The 14,456-nt window shown below is 62.0% G+C and overlaps 1 protein-coding gene across 2 annotated transcripts; it reads left to right on the top strand.

Moving 5' to 3' along the window:
- Positions 1 to 1,178: 1,178 nt before the first annotated feature.
- On the top strand, positions 1,179 to 14,367 carry Dgkq (diacylglycerol kinase theta). Of its 2 annotated transcripts, XM_042672763.1 has the most exons (23): positions 1,179 to 1,493; positions 3,969 to 4,048; positions 5,422 to 5,521; positions 5,794 to 5,879; positions 5,982 to 6,107; positions 6,350 to 6,503; positions 6,581 to 6,655; positions 6,736 to 6,836; positions 6,978 to 7,210; positions 7,286 to 7,376; positions 7,506 to 7,560; positions 7,802 to 7,863; positions 8,162 to 8,312; positions 8,650 to 8,688; positions 9,277 to 9,392; positions 10,773 to 10,924; positions 11,162 to 11,310; positions 11,412 to 11,590; positions 11,855 to 11,955; positions 12,039 to 12,185; positions 12,282 to 12,393; positions 12,467 to 12,619; positions 12,857 to 14,367. In XM_042672763.1, exons 1-23 carry the CDS (start codon positions 1,247 to 1,249, stop codon positions 12,956 to 12,958), a joined length of 2,811 nt encoding a protein of 936 aa, XP_042528697.1. In that variant the 5' UTR covers positions 1,179 to 1,246; the 3' UTR covers positions 12,959 to 14,367. The 2 variants fall into 2 exon arrangements, with proteins under 2 accessions (XP_042528697.1, XP_042528698.1); XM_042672764.1 differs by lacking the exons at positions 1,179 to 1,493; positions 3,969 to 4,048 and having other exon boundaries at positions 5,471 to 5,521; positions 5,840 to 5,879.
- The last annotated feature ends 89 nt before the right edge of the window (positions 14,368 to 14,456 follow it).

Genomic DNA, 14,456 nt, shown 5'->3' with positions numbered 1-14,456 from the left:
ATCCTCAGATCTCAGCCTCCCGAGTAGCTAGGATTATAGGCATGGGCCACTGATGCCCGGCCGAATACATTTCTTTTTTTGAACAATGTCATCTCCTCCTTTGCTTATGCTCAGTTTGCAGTTGCTCATAGACGGGAAGTCTCTGTCCACGAGTTACACAGTTCATTTTCCACACAGTATATACTGAACAGCATGATTGCATTTGCTCACCCTTCCTCCCTTTGCCCCCTAAAAAAGAAAAACAAAAAACCTCAAACCAAAAACAAACACCAGGGCTGGGAAGGTGGCTCAGTGGTAGAGCGCTTGCCTTGCATGCCTGAGGCCCTGGGTTCGATTCCTCAGCACCACATAAGCAGAGAAAGCCGGGTGTGGCGCCGTGGCTCAGGTGGTAGAGCGCTGGCCTGGAGCTGACGAGCTGAGGGACAGGCCCAGGCCCAGAGCTCGGGCCCACGACCGACCGAAACAACAAACCACCACCGCCGGCGAAGACCTCGGCGTCCACTTTCTGGAGCCCCCGCGATGCCTGGCGTTGGAGGTGTCAGCGGCGGCGCGCCCTCCCGGGAGGCCTGCGTCCCGGCCGGCCGCCAGGTCCGCCTCAGCCGAGGGCCAGCCAGGCACCGGGGGAAGGCCCGGCCCTCGGCCGGCGTCGCTACCTTCCCGCCGTCCGGTAGCACGGCGGGGTAGAGCGGGGGAGGCTCGCCTCGGGGCCTCAGCCGGAAGTGGCTCCCGGGCCGCGGAGAGTCTCCTCTGCCCCCAGCCGACCCTGCCCGGCCTTAGCGGCGCCGCTTCCCCGGGAGGCCCGCAAACCGCGTGCGAAGACCCGGCGTCCGCACCTGGCCGAGCTGGCCCCGCCCGCCCGGCTGCGGCGCCGCCCTCAGGTCTCGGACCCCGGCTCGCGAGGCCCCGCCCCGCCCCCGCCCCGCCCCCGCCCCGCCCCGGGCCCCGCCTCCTGAGGCCCCGCCACAGGTCTCGGACCCCAGCTCTCGAGGCCCCGCCCCTCCAAAGCCCCGCCCCACGCATGGGCCACGCCCCTGAGGTCCCGCCCCCCGCGCGCTGTGAACCCCAGAGACCCGCCCCTCCGCTCGAGGCTCCGCCCACCGCCTCCCTTCACTTTGGCCCTGCCCGCGCGAGTCTGCGCAGTGGGCGGCACAGTCGGAAGCCGGGCGCGGGGGCCGCCGCGGGCCTGTAGTCCGGTGGCGACCCGGCCTCCGCCCGCCGTGCGTGCGGCGGGCCTCTCGGGCTGGGGATGGCGGCGGCGGCCGAGCCCGCGGCCCGCGCCCGGCCGGGCGGCGGCTCCCCGCGTCCCGGCAGCCCGGCTGGCAGTCCGGTGCTGGGCGCTGGAGACCGCGCGCGCCCGGGGTCGGAGCGGGCGGGCCGAGCCGCGGGCCCCGCCGCGCCGGGCCACAGCTTCCGCCGGGTGACGCTCACCAAGCCCACCTTCTGCCACCTCTGCTCCGACTTCATCTGGGGGCTGGCCGGCTTTCTGTGCGACGGTGAGAGCCCGCCTCGCGCCGGCGGTCTCCCTCCGAGGGCGCAGGCTCTGCCCGGGTGCGCGACGCCCGGCCCTTCCCCGGCCCTTCCCCGGCCCCTTCCCCGGCCCTTCCCCGGCCCCTTCCCCGGCCCTTCCCCGGCCCTTCCCCGACCCCTTCCCCGGCCCTTCCCCGGCCCTTCCCCGGCCCTTCCCCGACCCCTTCCCCGACCCCTTCCCCGACCCCTTCCCCGACCCCTTCCCCGACCCCTTACCCGACCCCTTCCCCGGCCCTTCCCCGGCCCTTCCCCGGCCCTTCCCCGGCCCTTCCCCGGCCCTTCCCCGACCCCTTCCCCGGCCCTTCCCCGGCCCTTCCCCGGCCCTTCCCCGGCCCTTCCCCGGCCCTTCCCCGACCCCTTCCCCGACCCCTTCCCCGACCCCTTCCCCGACCCCTTCCCCGACCCCTTACCCGACCCCTTCCCCGGCCCTTCCCCGGCCCCTTCCCCGGCCCTTCCCCGGCCCTTCCCCGACCCCTTCCCCGGCCCTTCCCCGGCCCTTCCCCGGCCCTTCCCCGACCCCTTCCCCGACCCCTTCCCCGACCCCTTCCCCGACCCCTTCCCCGACCCCTTACCCGACCCCTTCCCCGGCCCTTCCCCGGCCCTTCCCCGGCCCTTCCCCGGCCCTTCCCCGGCCCTTCCCCGACCCCTTCCCCGGCCCTTCCCCGGCCCTTCCCCGGCCCTTCCCCGGCCCTTCCCCGGCCCTTCCCCGGCCCTTCCCCGGCCCCTTCCCCGGCCCTTCCCCGACCCCTTCCCCGGCCCTTCCCCGGCCCCTTCCCCGGCCCTTCCCCGGCCCTTCCCCGGCCCTTCCCCGGCCCCTTCCCCGGCCCTTCCCCGACCCCTTCCCCGGCCCTTCCCCGGCCCCTTCCCCGGCCCTTCCCCGGCCCCTTCCCCGGCCCTTCCCCGGCCCCTTCCCCGGCCCTTCCCCGACCCCTTCCCCGACCCCTTCCCCGACCCCTTCCCCGGCCCTTCCCCGGCCCCTTCCCCGGCCCTTCCCCGGCCCTTCCCCGACCCCTTCCCCGGCCCTTCCCCGACCCCTTCCCCGACCCCTTCCCCGGCCCTTCCCCGACCCCTTCCCCGACCCCTTCCCCGGCCCTTCCCCGACCCCTTCCCCGACCCTTCCCCGGCCCTTCCCCGGCCCTTCCCCGGCCCTTCCCCGACCCCTTCCCCGACCCCTTCCCCGATCCCTTCCCCGGCCCTTCCCCGACCCCTTCCCCGGCCCTTCCCCGATCCCTTCCCCGGCCCTTCCCCGGCCCTTCCCGACCCCTTCCCCGACCCTTCCCCGATCCCTTCCCCGGCCCTTCCCCGGCCCTTCCCCGATCCCTTCCCCGGCCCTTCCCCGACCCCTTCCCCGGCCCTTCCCCGGCCCTTCCCGACCCGGCCGGGCAGCGCCGCCTCTGGTCCCCGCGTCGGGGCTGTGAGCGAGGACCGCCTCTGGTCCCGGGACAGCAAGGGTGGGGCGCGGCCGCTCTCGGCCTGCGCGGAGGGGTCTCCAGCCGGCTGCGCCCGGCGCCGACCGGGCGTGGCAGCCCAACATGGACCCCACCCAGCCGGCCGGAGACGGCTCTCCCTCCCTGCCTCCTGCCAGCAGGCCCTGCGGTCCACATCCCAGACTGGGGACACGGGGACCTTGACAGCTAGTTTGTCGTGGCCAGGGCCGGAGGTGGGACTAGCTGAGTGCTCCGGCCCAGAAGGCTAGCTAGTGTGGGGATGCTTTCTGCTAGTGGCCCCTCAGCTGGCCAGTGGCATGGGAGTGAGTCTCCCTGGTTTTCTATCTGATCAAAAGCATTGCACTGCCCTGCCTGTCCTCTAGAACCATCAGGCAGACACTACCGGCTGAGTCAGCTCCGGGTCTGAGGCTAGGCTTTGGTAATCTCATGCACAGGTGAGAGGTGGAAAGGAGAGCTATGGGTAGGAGACTAGACCCTTGAATTCATCACACAGCTGAAAGGCAAGCAGAGCTCCAGGTCTTAGACTGATCAATATGGAGATAAGACCCAGGATCTCTATAGAGGGGGGAGATATAAGCTGCAGGTCCCCTTCACAAATGTGACTCCATAGGATTGTGGGTCTGCAGGGTCAGGAACTCTCACAGTCCAGAGGCAGAACAGCTCAGTGACGAACTAGGTTAGTGCTTAGGTATGGATGCAGAGCCCTTTCTGGCCAGAGTCCAGAGCGAGTTGGGATCTGGGCAAATGGGGCCCAGCCAGGGTGTGGGAAGAGAGGCTCCTCGCTTGCCAGAGCACTGAAGGTGTGAGGTGTGTGATGATCAGGCACTACCTTGCCTTCCAGGCTGGAGTGAGCTGGGTGCCAGGGGAAGATTCCTTCTCATCTCCTGGGATCCCAGCTCCACTGTGGCTCTTGGTCCTGGGGGCCAAGTCTGAGCACTGACGCTACTTTCCTCCTGGGCCACACAGAGACTCATGAGGCTCTCTTCCCCACAGCCTGCAACTTTATGTCCCACGAGAAGTGCCTGAAACAGGTGAAGACCCCATGTACGTCTGTGGCCCCCAGTCTGGTGCGGGTAAGTGTGGGGGAAGTACATGTGGTCCTGACGGGACAAGTGACGGACCCTTGCAGATCCTTGTGTGTCAGTTTAGCTACAATGTGGTTAGGAAAGAAAGGGTAGAATCTTGCTCAGCAACTAAAAGGAAAGAGCTGTAGGCATGCAGTGCACCCTGAGTAGATCTCAGGGGCTTGAACTCACTGGGCACTGTCCCTGAGCTGCTTTTGCTCAAGGCTAGCACTCTGCCACTAGAGCCACAGAGCCACTCCCACTTTTCTCTGTTTATATCATATTGATGAATTGAACCCAGGGCTCCAGGCACGCTAGGCAAGGACTCTACTACTAAGCCACATTCCATGCCTGGGAAGATTTTTTTTTTTTTTTCAAAATAAAAATAGCTGGGTGCTGGTGGCTATAATCCTAGCCACTCAGGAGGCTGAGATCTGAGGATCACCATTTGATGCCAGCCTGGGAAGGAAAGCCTCTGAGACTTTCTTTCCTTTTTTTTTTTTCTTCCTTTTTTTTTTTTTGGTAGGTTGTGGGTCTTGAACTTTGGGCCTGGGCGCTGTACCTCAGCTCTTCAGCTCAAAGCAAGTGCTTTACCACTTGAGCCACAGCACTACTTCTAGTTTTCTGGTGGTTAATTGGAGATAAGTGTCTCATAGACTTTCCTACCTGGCTGGCTTTGAACCACGATCCTTAGATCTCAGCCTCCTGAGTAGCTAGGATTACAGATGTGAGCCAGGTGCCTGGCTCCTGAGACTCTTCTCCAATAAACTATTCAGAAAAAGCCAGGAGTAGTGTGTGGCTCAAGGGGTAGAGCACTAGCTTTGAGCACAAAGAGGCTCAGGGACAGTGCCCAGGCCCTGAGTTCAAGCCCCAGGACTGGCAAACTAAACTAAAAATAAAATAAAGGTCACACACCATTTTGGCCTCTCTACCATTGACTTTCTAGTGTGTGGCCTTTTTGTTCTCACTGGTCACATTTTAACTTTAAGACGAGGGTCTCCTGCCTGCCCTCAGCAAAGCCAGTGTGCTGTCTCATGTTCACAACCCTTGTGGCCTAATTGCCATCCAGAAAATGGCCCTTGGATCTGAGGAGACAGTTGCCTGGAAGTTGGCAGCCTTGCCGGTCTGTGGAGGGAGGTGTGGGTGTCAGATGCACGGTGGGTGAGACATTACAAGGCCCTTTTCTGCCCATGATTACCCAGACTTACTCCCAGGTCGAGCCACCTGAGTAGCAGAGCTGGGTCAGGGCGAATAGTTCCAAGCAGAGGCTCAGCTGCAGTCATGGGGATGAAGAGGAATGAAGAGGAAGAAGGGCTGGATGACCCCTAGGACAGCATGGGTGGAGGCCGGGCCCAGGACGGATGCTTGCTCTTTCTCTGCAGGTCCCTGTAGCCCACTGCTTTGGATCTCGTGGCCTCTATAAGCGCAAGTTCTGTGGGGTCTGCCGCAAGGGCTTGGAGGTACCTGCGCTCCGTTGTGAAGGTATCTCCGTGGCCCTCTGGTCTGATTCCCTCACCCAGGAGCCTGACCATTGCTGGTGGCCCAGACTTTCCCTGCCCAGTTTGTGCAGAGCTGGCCAGGGTGCTTCAGTCCAAGGGTGCACCAGGATGGGAGCTGCTGGGCCTGGCTCAGAGGGAATGGGATTCCGGGTGGCAGGGGTTAGGGCTTATCCCCAACCAGGAAGAGGCTGGGAAAGAGGTTGGGCTCAGGGGTGCAGCAAGTGGTCCCTAACCCTGCACTCCGCCCCCGCCCAGTGTGTGAGCTGCACGTTCACCCCGACTGTGTGCCCTTCGCCTGTAGTGACTGCCGCCAGTGCCATCAGGACGGGCACCAGGATCATGTGAGTGCTCAAGGGCCTGCAAGTGGCCAGGGGAAAGGGAGGGGGTGGAGGTACATGTCCTAGGGAGGGGGCAGTCAGTGACGGGTCCTGCCCCCTCCCTAGGACATGTACCTCCACCACTGGCGGGAGGGGAATCTGCCTTCTGGAGCACGCTGTGAGGTCTGCAAGAAGTCCTGTAGCTCCTCGGACGTGCTGGCCGGCGTGCGCTGCGAGTGGTGTGGCGCCCAGGTAGGACTTGGTGAGGTGGCCGTGGAGCCCTGGGGATGTAAGGCCAGGAGAGGCTCAGATCACCAGTGGGGTCAAGTGTGAGCCCTTTCCTGGACCTGTCTGCATGTAGCTATTTTCTGACTGGGAGTTCTTGTCTGCATTCTGCTCCTATGCACAATTGCGGTGGACAGTGAACTTGGTGTGGAGGAGGCAGGGCAGCCCCCACCCCCACCCAGGGCTCAGTCACACCCATGTCTTCCTAGGCCCACTCGGTGTGCTGTGCAGTGCTGGGCCCCAAGTGCTCCTTCGGGCGCCTGCGCTCCATGGTCCTGCCCCCGGCATGCGTGCGTCTGCTCTCCCGAAATCTCAGCAAGCTGCACTGTTTCCGCATCCCAGAGACAGCGGCCCTGGAGCTGGGTGAGGCAAGGGCAGTCCTAGGGGTGTGGCCTGTACCTGGCCAGGGCCTGGGGGTGATGTTCTCATCCATCCTGCAGGCAATGGGGAGGACAGTGTAGATGGAAGTGTGGCCCCTGGACCCAGCAGAGAGGCGCTGGCAGCTCTGGACTCCAGTAAGTGCTCCTCAAAACTGCTGCCCGCCTCCGCCTGGTCACTGACCCTCTGGGTTCTCAGCTGCTTCCCCCTGGCCCAGGCAAGCAGACCCTGAAGATCTTTGATGGCAATGATGCCTTGAGGAGAAATCAGTTCCGCCTGGTCACTGTTCCCCGCCTGGCCAGGAGTCAGGAGGTGCTGGTAAGAGGGAGCCCGTGGTGGGGGCTGGGGCATGTATGAGGCCTGGTGCAGCCACGCTTGCCCCTCCACCTGGCCCTCACCCCTGATACCTGCCTGTCTTCCTGCTCCCCCTGGCCCCTCACCCCTGAACCTGCCCCGCAGGAGGTGGCGCTGCGGGCCTACTATGTAAACGAGGACCCGGGGGACTTTGAGCTACAGGCCCTGCCCCTGCCCTCACTGGCTAGTGATGCACCAGAGAAGACTGGAAGTGGTGGGACTGCTGAGGAGGAGGCCAGCGGAGGCCCTGGGACCCGAGAGCCCATGCCTGAGGCCTGGGTCATCCGGGCTCTGCCTCGTGCTCAGGAGGTCCTGAAGATCTACCCTGGCTGGCTCAAGTGAGACCCAAGGTGCAGGGTCCACTGGGTAGGGGAGGAGCGGGAGAGCCAGAGCTCTGAGCCTGTCCCCCACAGGGTGGGTGTGGCCTACGTGTCCATCCGTGTGACCCCACAGAGCACAGCACAGGCCGTGGTGCTGGAGGTACTCCCGCTGTTTGGACGCCAGGTGTGTATGCTGGGTGTGCCCAGTGCCACTTGACGTGGGGGTTACCTTTGGCCACAAGGCCACTGTTTGTGGGTGTTCTGGGGAGGTAGGGGAAGGCCCTAGGCCTGATGCCCCGTCCCTGCCCCACAGACTGAGGATCCGGAAAACTTCCAGCTGGTCGAGGTGCTCATGGGCAGCAGGCAAGGTGAGTGGACAGCTTGGGCCATGTCCTGGGGTTGCTGCACAAAGCTGGGGCTTGGGCCTGCTGCCTCAGGAGCACGTGATGCCCCTCTGAAGTGTTAGTAGGAGGTGGGGGCCTGCCCTGCCCTGCCAGTCAATCTCCCCTGGTCCTGCCCACAGCCCTGCCTGCCTTGGGTCTCAGGGCAGCTGTTTGCAGAGGTAGGAAGGCGCTCAGTGCTGATAGCCTATGCCCTTCAACCTTGCAGTGCAGCGGACGGTGCTGGAGGGTGAGGAGCTCCTGCTAGACCGGCTTCTGGACATCCGGCAGGTCAGTGGACACAGACAGGAGCCCGCAGGCACAGCCTCTACCCCACAGAGGGTGCTACTCCCTCCCCTGCGGGACAGCACTGCCCTCCATAATATGTCATCTGTCCCTAGCAGGGAGTCCTTGTGCCTCAGGCTGCCTGCATTCCCAGCGGAGGTGGGCTGGGCTGGTGTGAAGGGAGGCAGTCTCTGGCAGCCCTTCCCTCCTGGTTCTGACTTGGTTCAGTGCCCTGGCGTGGGTGAGGAGGCTGGGGATGGATGCTGGTAGTGCTGCCCAGCACCGCGCTCTCTCCCTCCCCCAGACCTCTGTACGCCAGGTGAGCCAGACGCGATTCTACGTGGCTGAGAACAGGGCAGTAGCCCCGCATGTCTCCCTGCTTGTGAGTGGCCTTCCACTGGGCCTTTCTCCCCAGGAGTACAGCAGCCTGCTGCATGAGGCCATGGCCACCAAAGGTGTGACCCTAGGCTGGCCAGAGGTGTTGGCTAGTGGGTGGGTCCTGACCACAGCTGTGGGGGGCATGGTGCGGAGACTGGGTGCTTCCCCAGGGGCTGTCTGAACTTCATGGGCCCACCCTCTGGGGTACAAGGTACCCCATCTCTGCCTCACCCTCTGTGAGGAGAGGGGTCCCTGTGCCTTCGAGGATTTCTGGGGCTAGTCCCAGAGATTGGGGAGGGGCTGCCTGGGGTAGGTTGTGGATGAGGGTGCTCCAAGAGGGAGGTCAGGCCCCAGAGTAGGAGGCAGCGCCTGGGCCTCAGCTCTGGGCCCCCTGACTGAAACCTATTTGTGCAGCTGCTGTGGTGTCCGTGAGCCACGTCTACTCCTCACAAGGTGAGCTGCTGCCCGCCCTGAAGAACGTGCCTGCAGTGAGGGGAGGAGGATCCCCCCTCCTCGTCCTCCCTTTTCTGTTGAGCTGTGTTTCAGGAATAACCTTGCTTTTGTTTCTTGGTCCATATCTGATGCTTTGCTGAGGCTCAGCAATTTTCTTCAGATTCCATTTTTCCCGTGGGAAGGTTCCAGAGGCACCAGCATCCTTCCTTGTGGTGTCCTAGGACTCACAGGACCCTGCAAAACTCATGGCTTGGGTCGCAAGTGTGAGGATGGTGGTGAAGGGGTAGCCCTGCTGTCCATTTCTGGGGGGACCACGCCTTCCCTGGAAGGCCTCTCCGGGAGGGCCACCACGTTGTAGATGCCACCTTTGGTCAGCTGACCTGAGTTAAGACTGGCACTGCTGGCCTAGACCCGACCCTAGATGCCTGGTGGGTCGGTCACACAGCACAGGCTCCACCTTGGAATGGGCAGCAGGTGTGCTGGAGTGGACAGGACAGGCCTTGCCATGGTAGGGACAGGCCCCACCGTGGACACCACTTGGATGGAGCATTGGGCGGCTCTGTCCTGAGCTGCAGCCCACCTTTGCAGGCGCAGTGGTACTGGATGTCACGTGCTTTGCAGAGGCTGAGCGACTGTACATGCTGGTCAGGGACACAACCCTGCATGGCCGGCCGCTGACGGCACTGGTGCTGCCAGAAGTGCTGGTAAGTGGCAGCCCCACAGCTGTGCTTGCAATGCGGCAGGGCTGGCACGGCCCCCCCTCCCTCATCCTCCACCACTAGGGCGGTAGGTACTGCCTCACCCTGCCTCACACCGGCCGGGAACGTCAAGCCTGGAGAGCTGAGGCCAGTGGCTAGGTCTGCTGCTTGGAGCCAGGGCTGGCTGTCCACTGTGGACCCCGAGGCCTCTACCTGTGAGCCACACAGCACACACCGCATCTCCCATGCCCACTTCCCCGAGAGTAAGAGTGAATCGTGGGCATGCACAACATCTTGTCAGGTGTGTTCCTGAGTATGACACCCGCTCCACCCCACCCTGACAGCCTGGGATCTTAGGGCCACCTCTGGCCAGTAGATGGGGCTCCCTGACTTATGATGCTGCCCTTACAACCTGGACAGATAGGAAGAGGGCACCTAGTTGGCATGCTGTGGGCATGGCACCTGGGGAGGACGGAAGGGTTATCTTGCGTAGCCACAGAGGTCTCGTTCTCACTTGAAGGCCCCACTAGGTCTATGATGTCTGTGGTACTTACACCCTGGTCCCAGCCCTGGTCCAGAAGAAGCAAATCCTAGGAAGATGAGTTTAGGGGTATCTGGCTGGGATGGGTAATCCTATAGGCTTTTTCTGTTCTGCATTTAGCTAGTTAGGGCAAGTGGCTGTCCCCACCGCCCATAGGAACAAGACTGCCTTGTCACCTGCCCCTGGCCCTGGCTCTCTCTGTAGCTGGGCATGAGGCTGACCCCCCCCCTTTTCTCTCCTGTCAGCTGCCCATCCCCAGGTGAGTGGTGAGTGCAGGTGGGTGGCCCAGTGGGTCATGCAGCCCCAAGTGTGTCCCTGCTCCAGCCAGGGTCTAGCCTGTGCCTTCGCGAGGCATGTCTGTCTCCTGTGCGCCTGCCCTGTGGAGGGACTCCAGTTGGCTCACTGTCTAGCCTCTTGGCACTGTCTCTCAGGTTACATGGCAGGGGAGATAGATTTTTGTCTCATGGCTAAGGGGATGCATGGTTGCTCTGTGAACAAAGCTATCCTGGCTGATAGGGGATAGATGAGGCCCTGGACGAGGCTCACTCGCCTCCATGAGAACTAGCCATCAGTGCTGGGCGGGAACCTGTAGGTTTCCAACTTGGGCCTGTGATAGCCAGGCCTGGTGGGTGTGGCTCCTTGATGCAGGTCATGGTGGGTAGGGCCAGGCAGACAACCTCCGCCCAGGGGCTGAAGGGGAATCTGTGAGGGAGGGCAGTTTGGGGTGCTTCTTTGTGAAGGCACAGCCCTGTGGTTCCTCATTTGGGGCTGGCCCCGGCCTGGCCTCCGGGTCTGCCCCAGGGAGGCACTTTGGCTACACCCTAACCCAACTCCCTACCTTTTAGCACACAAAGCTGCCCCCAGACTGCAGCCCCGTTCTTGTGTTTGTGAACCCCAAGAGTGGGGGCCTCAAGGGCCGAGACCTGCTCTGTAGTTTCCGGAAGCTGTTGAACCCACATCAGGTCTTTGAGCTGACCAATGGAGGGCCTCTTCCTGGGTGAGTCTGAGTCTACCCAGCAGGTGGGAGGGGTAATCCAGACTCCTGTCTGTGGCAAGTGGGAACTCCCAACTAACTATACACTCCTGGAAAGTTCTGCTGCCAGACAGTTCTGTGGCAGGAAAGAGCTGTCCAGAGCAGGGATGAGTTAGTCTGGTTCTGTCCTGGGGGCCGGGTAGCCACCTTCCTGCTGTGTTGCATCCGGGCGGTAGAGAACGCTTCCTGTCTCCCACGCAGGTTTCACCTGTTCTCCCAGGTGCCTTGCTTCCGGGTGCTGGTATGTGGCGGGGATGGCACTGTGGGCTGGGTGCTCACCACCCTGGAGGAGATCCGGCACCATTTGGCCTGCCCAGAGCCATCTGTGGCGATCCTGCCCCTGGGCACAGGTGGGCTCAGCTGTTAACTCAGAGGATGGAGTCTCAGACCTCATCCCTGCCAGGTTTTTCTGTCCTGTGGGATGGGTCACGCTGTCTTGCCTGTTTCCCAGGGAACGACCTTGGTCGGGTCCTCCGCTGGGGGGCAGGCTACAACGGCGAGGACCCGTTCTCTGTGCTGTTGTCTGTGGATGAGGCTGACTCTGTGCTCGTGGACCGCTGGACCATCCTGCTAGATGCCCATGAGATGGGGAGTGCAGAGGACAAGGCGGCTGACTTGGAGCCACCCAAGGTACCAGTGCATCCCCTCCTGGGTTCTTGAGTGTAACTCCCACATTTGCTGACGTGCTCTCCTCCACCTGGCTGTGCCTGGCTCCAAAGCTGCTGTGCGGTGCAGCACACTGCCTCCTTCTGGAGTACCGACAGCTGAGCAGGGCAGCCCCAGCAAGGGGAATCTGGCCACAGCAGAGCAGGGTTGGAGAGAACTGGATACATCTTGGGGGCACTCAGGAGTGCCTGGGGCCTGTCCAGATCCTGGTGATATTTTTGTCTCCAGATTGTGCAGATGAGTAACTACTGTGGCATTGGCATCGATGCAGAGCTCAGCCTGGACTTCCACCAGGCACGGGAGGAGGAGCCTGGCAAGTTCACAAGCAGGTACTGGAACAGCAAGGCAGGGGATGCAGAACCCTTTGATGTCAGCAAGGTGACAGCGATGGTGGGTACATCGTCTTTGGCAGGTTCCACAACAAGGGTGTGTATGTGCGGGTTGGGCTGCAGAAGATCAGCCGCTCCCGAGGCCTGCACAAGGGGATCCGGCTGCAAGTGGAGCAGCAGGAGGTGGAGCTGCCCAGCATTGAGGGGCTCATCTTCATCAATATACCCAGGTATGCAGCTGAGCTCCTATGGGCTGTGTGGCCCCAGGGCAGGAGCTATGTCCAGCCTGTGCCTAATGTGTGTGTCTCTCCATCTTCTTGGGGCAGCTGGGGCTCTGGGGCCGACCTGTGGGGCTCCGACAGTGATTCAAGGTTTGAGAAGCCACGCATGGACGATGGGCTGTTGGAGGTAGTAGGTGTGACTGGAGTTGTGCACATGGTGAGCATTGGCTGGCCTGCAGGTGCCCTTGTGGTACCATGGGCTTAACTAAACTCAGCTTTCACCTGCCCAGGGCCAGGTGCAGGGTGGACTACGCTCTGGAATCCGCATTGCCCAGGGCTCATACTTCCGGGTCACACTCTTCAAGGCCACCCCCGTGCAGGTGGATGGGGAGCCCTGGATCCAGGCTCCAGGGCACATGATCATCTCTGCAGCTGGTCCTAAGGTATGCGAGTTTGGCCGAGAGCCGAGATGGGATGGGCCTGAGCCTTCCTGATTCCATGGTATGGTGGGGCCCCAGTGAGGGCAGCCTCGGGTGGGTGTCACCATCCAGTGGAAACAAGGCCATGCTGAGCAGGGAGCCTTGCCAGGCCCTTGCCCTTCTGTAGAGCCTAATGGACACTGGCCATAGAGTCCCAGGGCTGTGAACTGCTGTTAACCTGATCCTCTGACCTGGGGACAGGTCCACATGCTGCGGAAGGCCAAACAGAAGCCCAGGAAGGCTGGCACCGCCAGGGACGCTCACGCTGACGCCTTGCCTGCTCCCGAGGGTGATCCCAAGTAGAGGGGAGACATCGAGGGGGCTCTGTCTATCCCATGTTCTGCACACTGGCCGGCCAGCAGAGGGACTTGGCTGCAGCCTTGATCACAGCATCTTCCTGGGCCCTCATCATCACTTGATGTCACCAGGACAGTGCTGGCAGGGGCTGGCCATTTCTCCCTTGGCTCCAGTACTAGTCTGCTTGGCAGGTGGACACGAGGCTCAGGCTGGGCCTGTACCCGCACCAGTCACAAGGAGTTTCAGGGGGAGCAGGTATGGCCTGGGCACCTCTCCCTTCGCACCACCTGAGCCAGGTAGCCATGGGTGCAGGTCATCCAGGTGGGCCTCATTCAGTGCTCCATCCTGTCCCTGACCCAGCCGATGCAGAACGTTGCCAGTACTCATGCTTACCGGTGGGAAGTATGGCCAGCCCCTTGCTGGGCAGGGTGACCTCATTTGCTGGCCTCATCATTGCAGATGGACCCTTGGAACATAAGTGGCCATTACAAAGCCCACGCAGTGCCAGCTGGGCTTGACTGCCCTTCCCAGTGCCTCTGCTCTGGTGATCTTGTGGCGAGCTGCATCGGGCTTCTGGACTGCCTGCCCAGCAGCTGGAGGATGACCGGGCCACGCCTAACCCTGTTCCCCGCGTGAAGTGCTTCCTGCCTGAAGGAACTTGAGGTGGGCTTGGTGGGAGTGTAGGTGACACCTGTGCGCGCGAAGAAGCCTTCATACCCTTGGACTCAACTATGATTATAGCACTTTATAGACACACTATCTGCCAGCCCCAAAGCTCTTCCCTGGTGGTACAGAATGCTGCCCAGTTCCCACACTCCACACTGCTGGCCAGGCCTTGCTGGGGGCATTGTCCTTACAGACGGCCCAGTGGGAGTGAGATGAATGTTTCTTCCATGTGCCCAAGAATTCATTGTCATACCTCACACCCTTCAGGAATGACCAAAAGATGAGCAGCCTATGTGGAAGTCTGAGACCCCCACTCCCAAAGAAAGGGGATACATGTCCAAATCCTTCCCTGCTGGTTGGCACTGAGTGTGCACTGCTCAGAAGTGGTTGTGCCACAGCCCAGGGTGTGTCCTTTCTGGCCTGCAGCCTCCTGGGCCATGCGTGGTGCCACTGAGTGCTCAGTGGTGCCCTCCCTCGCTTCTGCCAAAACTGCACAAATGCATCTTACGGCCATTGTGGTCTCAGTGTAGACATTCCTCATGTTTACATCATTTGTAATCCTCGATGGGACAGTTTTTGCTTTGATTTCAATCTGTGGGAATTATTTGTAAATTGTGGCCTGTGTGGCATGTCCTCTGTATTTAAGTGAGTCTGTCCCCTGTGCACTGGTCCTCTGTGTATGTAATTTATCGCTACCTGAATGTGACCTAACTTATATCTGGGACAAATACAGTCTGGGCTTCACTGTGCTGCCCTTGTCTTTGTCCAACCCGTGTGCAGGGCAGGGGTAGACGGACTGGCAGCCTGTGGAGGCGGGCCGCGAGTGGTTAGCTCCTCA

Source organism: Dipodomys spectabilis, unplaced genomic scaffold, assembly GCF_019054845.1.
Source record: "Dipodomys spectabilis isolate Male_0828 unplaced genomic scaffold, ASM1905484v1 ptg000771l, whole genome shotgun sequence".
Lineage (NCBI taxonomy): Eukaryota > Metazoa > Chordata > Mammalia > Rodentia > Heteromyidae > Dipodomys > Dipodomys spectabilis.
This window is presented reverse-complemented; position numbering and strand designations above follow the sequence as displayed.

What these genes read in the sequence shown, in the direction of transcription:
- Dgkq (XM_042672763.1), top strand. Translation starts at nt 1,247, where the DNA reads ATGGCGGCGGCGGCCGAGCCCGCGGCCCGCGCCCGGCCGGGCGGCGGC. An exon ending in GCGAGTGGTGTGGCGCCCAG is followed by an intron (nt 6,108 to 6,349) that starts GTAGGACTTGGT and finishes ATGTCTTCCTAG; the next exon opens with GCCCACTCGGTGTGCTGTGC. An exon ending in GCTGGCAGCTCTGGACTCCA is followed by an intron (nt 6,656 to 6,735) that starts GTAAGTGCTCCT and finishes CCCCTGGCCCAG; the next exon opens with GCAAGCAGACCCTGAAGATC.